Source organism: Phyllopteryx taeniolatus, chromosome 21 (assembly GCF_024500385.1).
Source record: "Phyllopteryx taeniolatus isolate TA_2022b chromosome 21, UOR_Ptae_1.2, whole genome shotgun sequence".
Lineage (NCBI taxonomy): Eukaryota > Metazoa > Chordata > Actinopteri > Syngnathiformes > Syngnathidae > Phyllopteryx > Phyllopteryx taeniolatus.
This window is the reverse complement of record NC_084522.1, coordinates 13,481,609-13,499,968: the sequence shown is the minus strand read 5'-3', so window position 1 is coordinate 13,499,968 and position 18,360 is coordinate 13,481,609. Positions and strand designations below refer to the sequence as shown.

At 41.8% G+C, this 18,360-nt stretch overlaps 1 protein-coding gene across 4 annotated transcripts in view; it reads left to right on the top strand.

Annotated features, from left to right (window-relative positions):
- Positions 1 to 18,360, top strand: part of rbms3 (RNA binding motif, single stranded interacting protein) — a 398,433-nt gene that overhangs the window by 297,933 nt on the left and 82,140 nt on the right. For all 4 annotated transcript variants that reach the window (XM_061760185.1, XM_061760184.1, XM_061760183.1 and 1 more), the window contains one exon: positions 1,109 to 1,188. In XM_061760185.1, the coding sequence (XP_061616169.1) occupies positions 1,109 to 1,188 (80 nt within the window). The remainder of the gene's footprint in view (positions 1 to 1,108; positions 1,189 to 18,360) is intronic.

The following is an 18,360-nucleotide window of genomic DNA, read 5'->3' as shown; positions in this document are numbered from 1 at the left end:
CTGTACCGCTTATCCTCACTAGGGTCGCGAGCATGCTGGAGCCTATACCAGGTATTTCCGGGCGCCTACACCCTGAACTGGTTGCCAGCCAATCGCAGGGCACATAGAAACAACCATTCACACTCACATTCACACCTACAGACAATTTTAGAGTCTACAATTAACCCACCACGCATGTTTTTGGGATGTGGGAGAAAACCGGAGTACCCGGAATAAAAACACGCAGGCACGGGGAGAACATGCAAACTCCACACAGGCGGGGCCGGGATTTGAACCCCAGTCCACAGAACTGTGAGGCAGACGTGCCAACCAGTTAGCACCGTGCCGCCTACAAATTGCCCTATTTGGTTTAAAACTCAGTCGATAAAAGAGCAAATGTAGACCAATGAAGAATTTTGTGTGAATTAAGCTAACATTGAAGACTCTAAATTGACCATCGGTGTGAATGTGAGTGCGAATGGTTGTTTGTTTGTATGTGCCCTGCGATTGGCTGGCAACCAGTTCAGGGCGTACCCCGCCTCTCGCTCGGAGATAGCTGGGATAGGCTCCAGCACGCCCGCGACCTTAGTGAGGAGAAGCGGAACGGAAGATGAATGAATGGATGGATGAATGCCTGTCCCCTGAGAAACCTCACACAGGCACAGAGAAAGCATGAAACTTCCCCACAGATAGGCCCAAGATTCAATCCGGCAACCTCGGCTGGGAGGCAGACACACTAACCATATGCGCCACCATGTTGCCCTCATGTTATGCTACGGGCAATATACTTGGCTCCATTTTCTGTACTTGTATGTCTGTGTACATTCTCAGTCTACTAGATCATGGTAATCCGCAAAGGTTGAATCTAGGCAACTGAACTACTACTTCTTTGTTGAAGACATTTCCTCTTTAATCCAAAAAGCTTCTTCAGTTCTAAATTTTAAGTGTGAGACATAAATAGAGGGACTCTAAATGGAACATTTTGAACTGAAGAAGCCTTTTGGATTAAGTGAAACATCTTCAACAAACAAGAAGTCTGGTTGAGTATAAGACAGTTTGATGAAAAAACCTGAGTACTAATCTAATGAGTTAATGAAACCACTTCTAATGTGTCCTTTTTTGGTCACAGGATGGAGTCGACAGAGAAATGTGAAGTCGTGATCCAGCATTTCAATGGAAAATACCTAAAGACCCCACCAGGAATTCCAAGTGAGGCTTTTTTACCTGACCTTTTTGCACCTTTTCACCCTCATGTAAAATCCACATCTTGGCCACAAGCAACAGTCTTTGTAATTCTCTTATAATGATTGCTCAGATCTGCTGGACGATGTTCTAGATTGTGTGTGTTGTTGGCTCTGACTGCTGTCATTAGCGGTGGAGCCAAATAGCTGAGCTTTCCTTATGTCATTCCTTCTATCTATTTCCATTTCTCTCCATCTTTGGTCTTGCTACTTCTGCAGACTAGAACTTCTCCGGCAAGGAAGAGAGAGAGAGAGAGAAACCACTTAATATTCACCCTCATTCCTTTGTGATGTTCTTTGCAATCTTCCTAAGAGCTTGCACTCTCTTCTCTTTGCTCTCCTGCTCACCATTGCCATGTCCTCTCTCAAGCTGAGCAAGGGGAGAGCAGTCGGGGGGGGGGGGGGAAAGGTTGAAAGCTCAAATATACCTAGTGCTTTGTGTATTTTTTGTTTTTGTTTTATTTGTATTTTTTTTCCTGCACAGCAAGTTGTCTTTTCTGTTCAAAGTCATCATTACTACTCAATATGCTAGAAACACAAAATGACAGAGCAATGGAGATGATGGACAAGTAAGGGGGTAAGGAAAGGCAGACTAAAGGTAGCAAAGAAAGAACCAGAGGGCAAGGCCTCCATGAAGGGATAAAAAGTGCCACTTAAGCAGTTTTCGTGGCAGCTACTGCTGAACTCGAAGCCTCTTGCGCATCCCTGCAGGATGTGCCAGCCAGACAAGGCCTCACCAAGGAGCTCTCCTTCACCCCTGGGGCAATTTCATTAACAATACCCACACCTCCAACTAGTGTCACAAAAACACACCTATATATTGCTTTCCACTTTCCAGTCATATCTCAGACAGTCTGGATTTCTTAAATGCTCAGCCACTGCATAGCCAGCAGCTATTAAAGGCAAGGTGAGTAGTTACATTGAAGTAGAGCCATAATAGGAAACCTTTAAAGCTGTAATATCAGACTGACCTTCACCTTTAAGGGTCTATCTGTCAGCTGCTCAGACTTTATGATTGTTAATGGATCGTTCAGACATGTGCTAAGCAGGCGGATTGACTGCCTTGACTTAAGAAAGCAATTAGAACTAGTGACATTGGTTTGTTTTTACGTCTTAACGTAACGTCTAAAGTCACACAATTTGGAATTCAACTAATGCTTATTGGGGCAAAAATGCCACAGAAGTCACCTACAACCTTTGCATCATGTGACATGAGACATCATCCAAGTTGTGAGACCTCCATTGTATCAAGGGATTAACTCTGCGTTTTACGTTTTTAAGATTTTTTTTGCGGCACTTAGTGTTATTGAGGGAAAAAAATGTGCGAGAAAAAAAAAAAGAAAATACATCGGTATACAATTTACGTGATGTAAGCAAACTTTCATTCAAAGCAATAAGACTTATCAATCATTTGTTTTTACTCTTTACTAAAGCGGGATTGTAGCAACATAATAATTTTTAACATTTTAACCAATATTTAAAATGTGAAATACTCCACACGACAAGGAACAAATGGCCATTTGTGTCGAGTTGACCTACGGAGCACGCCACATACATTGTGAGTCTCCTCCCCCAAACCAAGACTGACCTGTGAGAGGCAGCATGGTGCCACAAGCCATCCAGCTGTTAGCTTACCTGGTACCTACATTGCTGTTGCAATATGCTGATTTTTATTGTGCTGAATGACTTTGGTTAGCAGACTTCCTGTGTATGGTCGCCAACGAGCATACAATAACTAAGCTTAGTTAGGATCCACTAGCCCGGCCTGGCTCGTGTGTCCTAACTAAAGGCCTCTTCATACTCCTGCGGTTGCGCGACTGACAACGCCCGCATTGTATCACGTGACCGACGAATTGCCCTGCGCAGCCCCTCTGCGTAGCTTGACGCGCAAACAGCAAAAAAACGCCGCGGAGATCATCTCTCGTGATCGGTCCGTTTTAGTCCGTACTCGGCGTGCCCCTTGGTTCTACCTACCATCTACGCCGCCGCCTTCTCGATCGATTTTGCAGCATAATTAAAGGTATCATCTGGTCATCTAGGTGCATTTGTTCTGACACTATTCCACGGTTGCCATTGTTGTTTCTTTGTTCCTTGTTACTAAAAGGAAAGTAAAAACTCCACCCTGTGGTGTTCTAGCCAATACCAGCCGTAGTGACACCCCTGACTTGGAGGTGAACTGCAGTACATTTTCAAAACTGCGCGCGTGGGTTGCGCTCGAGTTTAAAGGCAAACTACGCGCAGGACAGTTGCATTGTCAGTATAAAGAAGCCTTAAACCTTGTTGCATGAACTGATGAAGCCTGCTCGGTTGAGAGGCGAAATGTCTCCGACAAACAGAACAGTCCAGTTGCGATTGATTCAATGTCGTGAGAATGAAATGACCCGGATGAATGAGAATATTCAGAGGCATGAGCATAACTAAGGTTTAATGACATGAGAGTTTGAAGCCAAACCTGCTAAAATGTTGTTTTCTTTATACCCAGTGTTTTTTAACAAAAGTTCAATACATGTATATCCTTTTTTTATACCAATATGATATGATATACGTAAACATGAAAGCCTAAACACTGGTTATTGTCATCTTTGGTGGCTATGTGGTGACAGCTTGTGCTCAACACAAGACATTGTAGACGTTCCTACGGGTGCTTTGTCAGGTCTCCTGCTATAGGTTTCTACCATTTACCTAATCCGGAAGGAAGTGCTGGGACCTTTTTTGCCAAATGCGGAACTAGTTTTTGCATATGCCGGATTGACCACTTGCATAAGGATTTGCGATCATAAATGTTGAACAAGTTTAACATATACACTTGTCGGCCCTGACCGTTTTTCAAGCTGATCGGGGAGGAAAAATCACTCTTAGAACATCTCACACCACAGGATGATCACTCAGGATAATCTTTAAGAGGCATCCAATAATAGGGACTTTGACTTTTACTTTGGGTGAGAGGTTGTGTATACCCTGGAGTAGTCACCAGCCATTCGCGCAGCATATATAGACAGATTACCATTCACACTCACGTTCACATCTGAGGACATTTTCGAGTCTTCAAAGAACCTAACCTGCATTATTTTTGAAAAACTTACTTGAGTGCAAGGAGAACATGCAAACTCCACACAGGAAACCCAAACACTCACCATAACTAACCCTACATTTTAAATCTTGAAATATAAGGCAATTAAACCTAGGATTATATGTGTCACACATTTTACTGAGGGGCGAAGGGCCCCTTCCATAAAGCGTGGACAACATGAAACCTTTAAGGTGCGTTATCTATTTGAAACGACTCTCAATACGTGACAAGATTGATGTGCTGCTTGCAAACAATTTGGCTGCATTTGCTGAAGGATGTTATACAGTCGTGCTCACTATTATTGGCACCCATGAAGTTTAAGAACTAAATGTGGAGTAGCTCCTGAAGAAAATGAATCAAGTGAACCAACATTTTTCTATAGAGAACTTGTGTTTGATACAAAAGAACAAATGATAAACAATATTTATGAGATCTGCCATTGGGGAAAAGAACCCTGCAAATGTTCCAGAGGTTGAACAAATTTCAAAGGGAGAGTGGGAGAAAATACCACCTGAGAAGTGCAAAAAGCTTAAAGATGGATACAAAAAAAATGTCTGCAGGCTGTCATCACTGCCAAAGGGTGTGCAACCAAACATTAAGGCGCGGAGCCAATATTACTTTGGACCTCCAATTAAGGGATCTTGATGATATAAGTTTGGTACATTTCCATTTATTTCTAAAGCTATTACACAGGTTATACAAAAAAATGAAGGGGTGCCAACAATGGTGAGCACGACTGTATGCTTGCATTTATGCATATAGGAAGGCAGGATAATACGATGGAACCTCTAAAGTCAAGAGGCATACGCTGCAGGATTCTGGTCCAATTGTTCAAATTTGTTAGGCTTCTGGAATTAAAAATCTGATTAGGGGTCACACCAACGGCAAACAACTCGTAACAAGTCTTTATTAATATGCTGTACATCTATTTAAGCCATATTAGACACGGGACATCTGCCACTGTTCATGTCTCCTTGTCTGTGGATATTTCACTGTGGATCAGACTCAGATACTCTTCTTCGACTTCTCGAGCAGCTGCTGCCAAAGGTTTTTTCAAGAGCAGCGTTTATGTGTTTATGTGCACATGTTGTTTCAGTATGTTTGTGCGCGCGCTCTTAATTTGCACTTTCGACTTGTTCCTTTTTGGAACACATACCATATACTACTACATTTGTGTGTGGAGAATGTCGGCGTGTGTCATGGTGCTGGTGGTATTTCCCCAGAGTCCCTTGCTGCACAGGGCAGCTTCTTCATCCATCATCTTTTGAAAGGTCCGATGCAACTCCTGGGAACATGCGTGCATGCACATGTATAAATGTGTGTGACAGCCATGACCACAGCTCTCTACTAGCACACAAACCGCATGAGCATAAATACAGTCATGCTCCACTAACGTTGACCCCAATGGAATGTCAATGCACTATATAATTTGAATGTTTTTCCCACCATTTAGCATTTGCAATAGCAAACATACACAGCAGCTGCTGTACCGCTGCACACACTTATGGTATAAAATCACACTTTAAACTTGCGTGATTGCCCATAAACACAGTCTTCTCATGCGTATTCACTAAGCATCTCCAACGCAGACAGTATCTGAAAAGCATCTGCATCTCCAACTAGGCTACTTAGTGTCGGAACTCCTCCATTCATTTTCACCTGGAGGCAAATATTAGTTCACCACTAAAATTGGGAGCAAGAATAAGTAGTCAACAAGATATTGGTGGGAAGTCAATGCTTGGTAAGTGTAACCAGACATCCATTTTTATGTCTGACTGTAGGCTACTGTCATCGGTCACTTGGGTGCAGTTGGGTGGTCTGAGTATCAGCAGCATCAGCGATTAGTCATTATGTCACTCATTGTGTGAATATGTTTAAAACATTGTAATTTTATGCCTGAATCAGTCAACAGTATTTTAGCCCCATTATAGGCCCGATTTGCTATCGCGTCTGACTTTCCACATTTGGCTTGACGTATTTCATCAGGATGACAAAACATCTTGTAGTGTGACATAATCCACGACCAGCGATTTGGCCCTACGATAGCCCTACGATGCCAAAATGCAAAGTCTAGTGTGTTAGATTTTTTGGGATTATTTTCCGTGTAGTGTGATATATCAATGACAAGCCTCTGACATAGCAGCTTGATGTCAACCAATTCGATTGCATCGTACAATGGCGCCTTGCCTGCCTTGATTCCGTTTTTGTTTTTTTTTTTTGGGGGGGGGGGGGGGGGGGGGGGTTTGTCCTGTCCGGCTGTTAGGTCAAGCAGAATGGAAAATCTGTATCCCTTTCATGCCGGAACAGTTTTACTGTGTCACAGTGGAGCTTCCGTTGTGGTATTATAATTGATGTTTATTGAGAATCAGACTGGATCAGTCGAACAGAACAAAGTTCCTAGAAGGGAGAGCGAAACAAAGACAAATAACAAAGCACTAATTCTAAACAGGATGAGAGAAGTAAATCATTACATTATCTAAAACAATGAAACATTAAATATGAGTGTTGCATAGGGCTGTAGTGCTACACCGCCACTGAGGGAAGGACAGGACAAGATAGAACAGGACAAGGACACGAGAAGAAGCATGCAGGACAAGGGTCGTGAACCCGGCTGTACAACTGAAGTGTGGTGGCATTAATTATGTGAATTATAAAAGTCTACAGGACGAGAGTATGAGTTAGGGGATACACACGCGATTTGCATATTCATGAATTATTTGTCGCAGTAAGTGCGTGACCCCCACACCCAGTGAAAGAGTCCTAGGGGTGTGTGTCTGCGGATACATTGATACCGTTTTACATGCACAAAGACTGACATAAATGTTCTGTAATTGCTGTGGCCGCACCGCGGTGGCGGAGGACCCCACCCAATCAATCGAGGGGCGGGATCAGGCCCAGGGGTCCACCAGAGAGCAGCCCGGCAGACGGGACACGTCACACACCGAGCGACACAGGACGATCCGCCGGCCCCACCGAGGCACCCCGACAACTGGCCACCCAGTGGGGACCGCAGGGACCTAATGCCACCCCCCCAGCTATTCATTCATTCAGTGCATTAACTATGGGACACCCTTATATTTAAATTCAACTGTTAGAAGAAGGATCTCCACTGAACACTTGTTTATGCGTTCAAGTTGGACAGTGCTCACGTGTGGATGCATGTAATCAGCTATCCAGGTCAGGGTTGTTCACTGATGCCTGGTTGATATGAGCGGTGCGTAGCTGTCCAGCACAGCCGTCACCGGGACCCACTCGAGCCTCTCTGCTCTGCACACGTCTGATTTGGATTCAGAGAGAGGGACATGATCGATAGCTCTGATGGAGCGCTACAGCTGTTTAGCAATTCAGTGGAATGCAGCGGCCGCTGTCGCTGTTGTCGGACCATGATCGTGCATATACTTCCGCAAAGATGGGATCTCCTGAGCATGTATGCTCCAAAGACTTTGTTGTATTGTAAGCTCTGTGTTTAGCGATTGATGGTCTCGTCCAGACAGAGCAATCTCTGTTTAGAAAAATGATCCATTTGTTATGTTAAGGTGAGCACAAAGAGTTATTCTTGTTTTTCAAAGCATATGGATTTACTCAATAGACAAAATAAATTAAATCTATGAAATGTGACTACAGCAATAAAACACACTGAAGTGAGACCAACAGGGACACATTATGATTTACATTGCAACCCTGAGCAATGGGAAAGTCAAAGGAAGTGCAGATAAAAAGTGATTTAATCCGCTGGCTCCGCTGAGCCTGATTAAAGCCTGTCATCCCACAATGCATTAAACAGCTTAGAGACGACACCTTATGCTTAATGTAATTCAAACCGGAGATACATTAGCCTTTGCTGTGTTTTGGCAGGTGAGTCATCTGTTGTACATCTCATAGTATTGTTGAAAGTTGGCAGAGAGAAAATTGAAATCATTTGATACCCTGTATATACGATGCTGTCAGCAGTCAAACAACAGCTAAACTAGGTGTGCTTTAAGACTTGAGAGCTACTCAATGTTGCGATATATATTTTTATTTATTTATATGTTATGATGGCAAACTTTTTCAGAACACTTAATATTATGTATATCGTCTTTGAGGTAACAGACTTCGGTCTGTGACTCCGGTCCGCGCTCTTAACCAGACCTCAGATAACAAAATATGTAAAAACAAAGAACTTACTATTACTGCTGACCTAAATGTGCTTAGACGATCCACAATTTCTGGGTTATCCTGAGTATTAGCCATGTTTCTTCCTCTCCTCGGCTCTCCTCACATAGTTGGACTAGCATTAGTAGCCTTGCTCCACTCACCGGAAAAAGTAGTCCCATGACATGCAGTTAGAGGCGGCCTGATGAACAAATCTATCTTTAATCAAGGCTTACATTTTTTTAATCGACTTTAAAAAATAATATTAATTGTATTAAGTTTGGTAGCACTGTGAAATACGAATTATATGCCTATATGTGGAATGGAGGCACCAAGTCTGGGTGTTAAAAAGGGTCGTGTCGCAGATTCTGCAATTTCTCAGGCGATACAGGATCGTGTAGTTGAAAATTGTCCCAAAAGTGTGATCGTGATCCTGATATACTTTTTTTGGGGTCTGTTGGGATCGAGGGCATGGAGGCTATCGGACCACACACAACCCCTTTGTAAGGCCCTCATTAAAACAGAACAGTGCAGAGACCAAAGTACTAGCTAGGTATTAGCTGCTGTTTGGGCGAGCTGTTGCCAGGGGTGCTAACGCATCCCTGTTGGCATGCTCAGCAAGGCAACGATGCCAAGATGACAGAGACAGCCCACAGTATAAAAACGTCCTCCGCTGAATTAAGGCAAGTCCCATATTACTCAGTAAATCGCAAAAAGCCCTTCAGAAGCTGTCAGTCATACTTGAGTAATCCATGTTCATTTCTGTAGTCCTGCCCACTTTCCCCGAGCTAATAACTGGCCTGTTGACAGGCCCAGTTCTACCTCCTAAAGTGTTTAGTATGTACTAACACGCCTCCAAGTAAGATGGAGGCAGATTTTTCCCATGATGATATCTGGTCATCTCTGCAAATATTTAAACACCTTTGCGAATTGAGGTTATTTCTTCTATGGCATTTGCATGACGCCTTGTCCCGCAGCAAGACTACAAAAAAAGTACGGCAGGGAAAGTATTGCTTTTAAAGTGTCTTTTAAACTGTGTCTTGCAGTTTCGGCTGCGTCGTTTGTAACAAGTCCGTAAAAGTGCGCTCGATTTGGTTACCCTCCAGTCCAGTACGGAGCCACGGCTTCTTTGTGCGCACGCAGTAACTACTTCACGCGCACGAACAATTACTTCGATGTAACTATTTCTTGCTATTTATTTTACGTCATGTCTGGGGCTCCGTACATTATGGCTGAAACAATATAAATGTTTAATCGCCTCATCATATTATTGCATACAAAATAAACTGCAAAATGGTGGATAAGTAGTTTTTAAATCAGAAGTTAAGGATAATAGCTTGTTCAACTATTGTTCAAGTTACTGTCCAAAGGACTGCGGTTACAAAATAATGCTTGGAATATCTCAAAATTAGTATTTAATACATAGGAGAATTCAAAATCATTGAAGTTGATGCAAATCATGTACTTTCAGGGGCCACATAAAATGATGTGCCGGGCCGGATTTTCCCCCCGGGCCTAGAGTTTGCCACATGGTGCCATTAATCAAGCATGGTTCAGAAAAGATTTTTTTGGTCTTTTTTTAATCAATTCCTTATCCTTATCCGTATCTTTGTGGATGATTCTCACCGGTGAGACACGTGAACTACAGTCTACCTCCATAGATAAGATATTGTAATGAAATCTGTCTTTTCAGACTCAACCACTTTTCAGATTTTACTGCTTTCCCATTAGAGTCGGGGGACACAGGAAGTTATTATTGGCAACCCCAGTAAGTCAGACATCTTCCTGAAAAACGAACAATTTCCCTTGATGCACTTTCTCATTATAACCTTATCTCGGCCGCAGACAATAATCTGGATTTGTCACGCTTTGTTTGTTTTGCCACGGAAGTAAATCAGTCATGAATTAGCTGAGAAGAGAGTGGAAAAATTGAACTGCGCTGTGAGGATATGTCACTCAAATATTAAAGTTTTCACCAGTGCCATTCCACAGAATGTAATATAATCCTGACTCTGTGGAGATGAGAGATGCTTTGGTAGGTTTTGGCTGATATGATGGACTTTGCTCTCCACTCAGCCATGTCTAATGAAGAGAAAAGCAGGATGAAAGGGGTTGCATGAGCGAAAGAAACCTAATAAGATAGAGTAACTGAGAACTACTGTGTGTAGGTGTGGACTAAGATGAATAAACGTGACAGGACTTGAGAGAAAGGCCAGAAAGAACAGATGGGAAAGGGCAGTGAGGGGGAAAAAGTGATGGGTGGTGTTGCGAAACAGAGGAGAAAGTTGGATCAAGCCATACTTTTGCAAGGTTACGTTTGAGGAAAGTTTAGGCTGATCCATCTGCAGCAGGCGAGATGAAAGTGTGACATTGGCTTTTCAGCTGCTTCCTGAGTTTGACCTGTGTGCCGCTGGCCCAGCTGTCCAGTGTTGATCCCCTTTATCTCTCTGTAGCATTTCTATTAGCACCTTTTGTTGTCCTAGCTTTTCACCTCTCATCTGTCGCTCCCTCTCTTATGTTCCCTGCTGCCGTTGTCTTTCATCCCCCTCGCGTTCTCTGCATGCCTGCATCACGCCCATTTCTCCCTCAAATACTGCATATGTAGTCTTGTGCAGAAGTCATTCGTGGTATTATTTTGGTGTTTTAGCAATTGGGTAAAAACGATATACAGTCGAATGGACAGGTTGAATACAAGCTGAACAGTTGTTGACCTCCAATTTGTTCAGATTTGGAAACATTGTATCCCATACGAAATATTGGCAATAGAAATCTCAATTTTCAGAGTGAAACTGTTGCCATTTACAAAACCTTTATAAACTGGAAAGGGAATTTTTACATTCTGTCATGCAAATTTAAGAATAATTTAAATACTTTAATTATATTGGGATAAATCACATCTTTTTCACAATTTAAAAGACTTCGTAATAACATGCAGCTGACATGTTTTCCTCAGAATACAGCATTCCCCTGTATGCATTTATTTTTTTTTTTAAACTTATCAAAGGATATTTACTGAAAAACTCACCTATTTGCTTATTTTTTATTTTTGTTTTCTTAAATGCCCTTAGATGCCACAAGATTGCACCAAAGCCCTATCTTGATGCCAAGGAACTCTTTTGAAGTAACACATCTTATCTGAGGGCAGCACGGTGCATGACTGGTTAGCACATCCGCCTCATAGTTCTGAGGACCCGGGTTCAAATCCAGCCTCGCCTGTGTGGAGTTTGCATGTTCTCCCCGTGCCTGCGTGGGTTTTCTTCTGGTACTCTGGTTTCCTCCCACATCCTAAAAACATGCCTGGCAGGTTAATTGAAGACTCTAAATTCCCCGTAGGTGTGAATGTGAGTGCGAATGGTTGTCTGTTTCTATGTGCCCTACGATTGGCTGGCGACCAGTTCAGGGTGCACCCCGCCTCTCGCCCTAAGATAGTTGGGATAGGCTCCAGCGTGCCCGCGACCCTAGTGAGTGTAAGCGGTACGGAAAATGGATGGATGGACATCTTGTCTGGGAGATAAATGTTTTTGTTTTTTTTTGTTATTCGCGGCTGGGATTGGTCCCTATCTGCCATGAAAAACAGACCCTGGCTTTCGTTACCATGACGACCGGGGACAGAGCCTGGGCATTGGAACGGAGTGAGCGATTGATGCAGCCCACAGAGTGTGGAGTGTGTGAAAGAAGTGAGCGCCCATAAGGCAGTCAATGCATTTCACATGGCACTAAGGGCTATGACTTTTTTTTTTTAAACTGTTTGTAATGTTGTTTAACTTTAATGCTTCCTGAATTGAGTTGAAGTCTTGCACAACACAGAGGCATATTTTTCAATTGCAGGTATTCAATTAGCCATTCTCTAAAAAAAATGCACATTTTACATTCGTACAAAGATCAGCAGAGTTTCTCAGTCAAAATTGTAGTTGTTTTTATAGTGTTTAGGTCAAATTACTGCTCACCAAAACTATTCAACCATGCCATAATTGTGCTTGTTTTGTGCACTAGGGCGCAGTTGTGCTAGACAGGAAAAGCGCCTTACAAAAACAGTCCCACACCACAAATGATGAAAGCGATGTAAGGATGAACATTTGAATGTAACTAAACATTCTCACCCAACTCCTGATTGATAGTTTGATAAGAATGTCCAAAGATCTTTTTTTCCCCCCCCATGTACTGAAATTCTGAGTTGTGTTTTGTGACTACTTGATCAGCAACCCGAAGTTCTACCATCAGACTTTGTTCTGTCCTGTAGTGATATGCTTCACAACGCTCCATCTGACGAATGGCACTGTGATTGGTGGGTGACTTGTTAAATTTCCCAAAAGTTTGCAATAATAAAACTTAGTTTATTGTGGAAGGAGGGCAGAAAATTCACAAACTGACTTGATATAAAGGTGTCACGTACCACACACAGAAACTGAATGAAACAACTGGTGTGGCCTAAAGCCTTTTTCTGTATAGAGTAGTTGAGTGCCCTCAATTTCAGTGCGAGCAACATAAGCACCCGAGGCTGGTTTTATTTCCGAAGAACTTACATTTTCTTTTCTCTTACTTTTACTCAGTTTTCAAGCTGTTATACTTTCAAGTGATGCAGTTATAAGGTCAGGTCTAGTGCAACAAGGCCGCAGAATGTAAAATGTCCATGAATTCCTAACAAAGCTTATTAATAATACATTTTTTGCAAATGTAGCTGTGTATAAGGCTTGTTCAATGAATGTGAGTCTGGAGGAGATGGTCCTCTGTGGTATGTGAGCAGGGTTTGAGTTTCATGGGAGTCAATGGTAGGCAGAGACAGTAAACAGCGTACTGAAACTACTGAGACGCATGGAGGACAACACTTTATTACCAAGCTACAAATTACACTTGTATACAATAAATGTGCATATCAATTTTTATGTAACTCCAAACTAAGGCTGAAACTATCGATTATTTTAATAATCGATTAATCCATTGTTTTTTTTTCCGATTAATCAATGAGTTGGATTTAAAAAAAAACGTGAAATTTCCATCCCTTTATTCAAAAATAGGACATTATTTCAAATTGACAGTGCAGAAAATGTACAATGATAAATTGATTAATCCAGTTACTGGTTTGGTCCGTAACGTCATAAAATAGGCAAAAATGTTGATCGTTGTTTTCCAAAGTAAAATCAGATGTTTGCCAATGCCTTATTTTGATTCAACATAATCAGTCTGCTTGCATGTAGGACTACATGAATCTGAGAATATTTACTGTTGAGAGGCTGAAATTCCAAGGACTTGCACAATTTTAAGTGAAACGAGGTCTCTAAATGATTACTCGATTCTTAAAATAGTTGATTGATTTGATAACCAGTTAGTTGTCGATGAATTTTTACCCCTCTACTCCAAACGTAGGACAGCGTCTAAAAACGTGAGTGCTGTTGTGGATTCCTGTGCATCCGTGTGTGTCCACCCTTAAATCTGTAAACATCCACAAAGCTCAAGTTAAAGCAGGAGCCCTATATACAAGCTTCCATAGCAAGATTGCTTGCTTCTTTTCATTTGTTTTATAACCACTCAGACACGGATACAATTTGATATACAGTTATTTCTGTAAAGTTGTTTTGGAAAGCCCAAAGAAGTTGATTGTATCCTGCAAGTGCATCAGGTAAGCAAGTTTTTTATTATTTTTTTTTAATTTTTAATAGCAGGTATCACTTACACCTGACCACGTCAATGTCACTCTCTCGGGACGCAGAGGGCAGCGAGATAAATCAAGCTGCTTCCCCCCAAAAATAGAGCCCAAACCTCCATTAGAACAGGACACAGGCGGTGCGGGAACAAGCAGAGGTCACTGTGGTCACCCAAGTTATTTTTGTCGCATCACCAGACCTAAAGGAATGGACAGCCATTCATTCATCCAACACTCTGCCAGCAGGGTAGGGGACACAAACATAGTCAGTAAGGTGCATGTGGAGCAAAGAATGAAGGTTAGGAAGTCTCTCTTATGAGGGCGGAAATGACACCAGCTTTGTCAATGTTTTGTTTTCTCATCACGAGGCTATTTTTGTCTTTTCACTCACCACAGCAGTTGGACTTTACTTGTGCTAAAAACAGTATAGCATACTAAAATACTGCATGGTTTTAGAAGGAAAAAAAGTCTACCAGACTACAATCTGGAATCTACAACCGCAATAGTAAACGTTATCAAAACATGTCACTTTTAACTTCGTCGCCTAGTTTCTATTACGTCTGCCTCACAGTTGACAGTCTATGGGTTCAAATCTCAGTTAAAGCCCTCCTGCATTGAGTTTGCGTGTTCTTCCCATGCTTGTGTGAATTTTCTCCAGGGACTCCGGATTCCTCACGCATTCCAAAAAACAATGTCGTTTAATTTAAGACTACACACTGTTCATAAGTGTCAATGTGAATGAAGGGTAGGTGGTTGTCTATATGTGCCCTGCAATTGCAAATGACTGGCAACCGGTCCAGGGTGTACCCCTTCTCACGCTCAAAGTCAGCTGGGACAGGGTTCAGCCCATTGAGGGCAAGTGGTATAAAAATGGATAGATTTATACACACAAAGTCCACTTATTTGTCTACACCAATGGAAGCTCTAACGTCAAACACAATTGGTTCTAGCAATTTTTATTAGTGTGACAATAAGTTACAAGCCCAGAGTTTATCATATCACGACATCTCATTGTGTTAATCTAAATTCAGCATGATCGTTTATGTAAAGGCATACATTTTGATCCATGTCTTGTATTGGATATTTTATGGAATTTGATTAAGTGTTCCTAATGCTGCTGTTCTCAGTTTATGGATGGAGTAATATCAGCGCACTCTGCTGGTTTTGGAGGATAAGGGTTCAGTATGTTCTTGACTAGTAGCACAAGACTTTATGGATATTGATGTATAATGTCCCCCATTTTTGCTCAGCTCAGGGGCTGGTATTGGATATAACATATGTGGCTCTCATTATCATCAAAGCTACCTATTCCTGATGTAGATCGCATTGCAAAAAGCCCAGAAATCCCACCAGCAGAAAAAAAAATATATCCAGTATATTTGTCCCTTGCTACTTCCTTTGTACTTCTTTCACACACGCTCTTCCACATACATACATACACACGCACGCACGCACCCACACAAACGCACACACACACATCAATAGTCCATTAGAAGTGTGTTGCTTTCATTACCTCCGGTTTGGCCCTAAGACAGCCTTCAGAGTGAAGTACAGCAGAGCGGAGCTAGCCAGGTTTGCAGTATATATCGCAAGAGAAGTCTGGTAATTGCCAGTACTCTGTTCTTTCTTTTCTGTGCGCCAGGTGCAAAATATGAATCTGTGCTATCAAGAGACGGCCCCTGCTGTGCTGCATTGCATCTGACTACAACTGTCTGTCACCAATCAGGCACAAAGTTAAGAAAGAAAAACATAGAACTCAAAGTCCTCAGAGAGTCCAACACCTGCAGCTCTGACAATACATATATCGCCATTGGAATAACAACAGTAAAAGCAGAGCTCCTAAAAGAAAATATTTGCTCCACAATAGTAAGCACTGTTAAGGGTCCACTAACAAAACCATTTATAATGTGAAACAAAAATACTAGTAGTACACTACAATATTCCTCCTGCTATTTACTGTTCACTTGTGAATTCCCCTACTCAGAGATTTTGGAGGTAACCTGCACTGTAAATTCTAACTAGTTTAGTTTACAGTTTATTAAAAAAAATAATTGCCTCACTTTTTTAACGTAAACTTCCATGCCAAATTAAAGTACTAAACAATTTAGTTCTACAGATTATTTTTTAAGTTTACATAGATTTCAAGTAAGATTAATTAATGACTACAAGTAAGTTTTGTAGCGTATATTGGTTTTGGATAAAAACGTAATTCATTTTAGACAAAGAATACGGCGGAAGTGAACGCCTGCGTTACATCCGGTTTAGTTCGACGTACGTTTAACGTTAAAGTCAAACTAGCTTTATCTTGAAAAGGGGCACCTTATATTCGTAAATTTGAAGAAAAGATACGAAAAAAACTCATCTGAAGGTTGCTACATGAATGAAATACAAGTTCTCGATTTCAGCAGTTTCACTATTTCACTCAAACACACAAAAACTAAAACTGGAATGTTATAGAAAATGGAGAGGGGCTTTACTATGAAAATAAAGTCATAATAATGGTAATAAGAAAATAGGCATACGTAAAGAGAAATAGGACATCGTGTGTGGCTGGACTAAAAATGTGCGTGAATAGGTTACAGAGTGTTGAGATAGTACAAAGTTGGAACTTAGTTAGAACTGTGAAGCTGGTATTTTCCACAAAATTATTAGACACTAATTTTGTACATTCTGGCAACGATTGCCATGCGGGACTCACGACCGTAGATCAGTTGGCCCTGGGTATGGTCTATCTCCAACCATCTCAGGAGGAAAGGAGGCAGGTTTAGTTGAAGATGATGATGCACAAAAAGTAAAAACTAAAAAAGATGCAAAAAGAAAGTTGTTGTCCCGTTGGGACAGTTTTCCTGCCGTTTGAACTTGTTGCGGCAGGCCCCGCTCTTGCGGGCGTAACTGGTACGGCTGCTGGGATTTGAATCCGGGGCTCCGCCAACAGATCAGGCTTGGAAAAATGATCAAAGGCGCATGGCCGGCTTCTTCGATCGGAAAGCACCGCCATCTGGGTACGGCGGAGGCTCACGAACGTGGTGGTCACGAAGGACAAAGAGAAGGGGAGGGGTTGGCCGAAGCCGCCCCGTAGCTGGAGAGATGTTCGCCAAGAGGACAAGAGCAGACAAGAGGCGGAAGTTAAGGGTTAAATGCCCAGGAGGCGTGTCTAAGGGACAGGAAGTGGAGAAGAGCAAACCCATCAACTTGAATTGAGGCTACAATTTTGACCCATAAAATGGGTTTAAAAATCATATATTAATCTAAAACAATCCCAACTTTGTACACTTACTCATAAATCAAGCATATAGAATGATTGTCTAAACTTTAGTCTTGGTAAATCAACTAATTGGTCAATACAACATCAATCATTTCGTACTGTTTGGCTTCAGATCAAGAGGAATAGTTCTCTTACAGCTGGACCTGTAAGACTGACACAATAATGACACAGACATCAAGGCATACATTTAGAATATTCCTGGAGGTTTTTTTGTTACAAACATGGGATTTCAATGTCCACAGGCAGTGTCTCTAACCACCACTAGGGGGTGATCGTGTTCCAGCACTTGTCCCAGAGCGCTTGGCGCTTTTGGTCATCTCAGTTCTGTACACCAAATGTTCTTTGATGAATGGAAAGCCAGATTTCTATGGGAGCTGTTAATTAGTTTAAAGTCCGGGTGACATAAACCAGACTTCCTGTGACCGTCTGGCTCAGCGGGGCAGCAGGGAGGAATGCGGAGTTTATCAGTTGGAGGGGTGCTATTACAACCGGGCCATAGTCACTACAATTTACTACTACAAGTATGTTTACCCCAAGATTTAAATTAAGATTACCAAATGACCGCAAATAAATTTACTCAAGTAAGCTAAATGGTAAATAATAAATAATAAAAACTAATGTAGTCACATTTGTCTGACTGTAACTGTTATAGAAGAGTTGAAGCAAGTTACCACATTTTGATAATAAAATATTATTTCATAGCACCATTTGTAATGATAACGAAAAGAAAGTGTTTGATTGCTGAGTAGTCATTAAATTGACTAGTCAGTGATAATTGACACTTCCCGGTTCCCTAATTACTTCAGACTGCATTTTCTTCCCCAAAAATGCAGTTCTGATAATAGAGCCAATATGTTTCCCCATTCTACATAGCCTGTCCTGATCCTGTTACGGATACACAAACAAATTTAAGACTTACCTCGAGCCGGTCATATCTTTTTAGGCCCAGACATAATCTAGCCACTGATTCATCCAGATCAATTTTTCAGGATGTCTTATTTGTGGAGTGAGCTGCCGGCTCTGTGGAGGA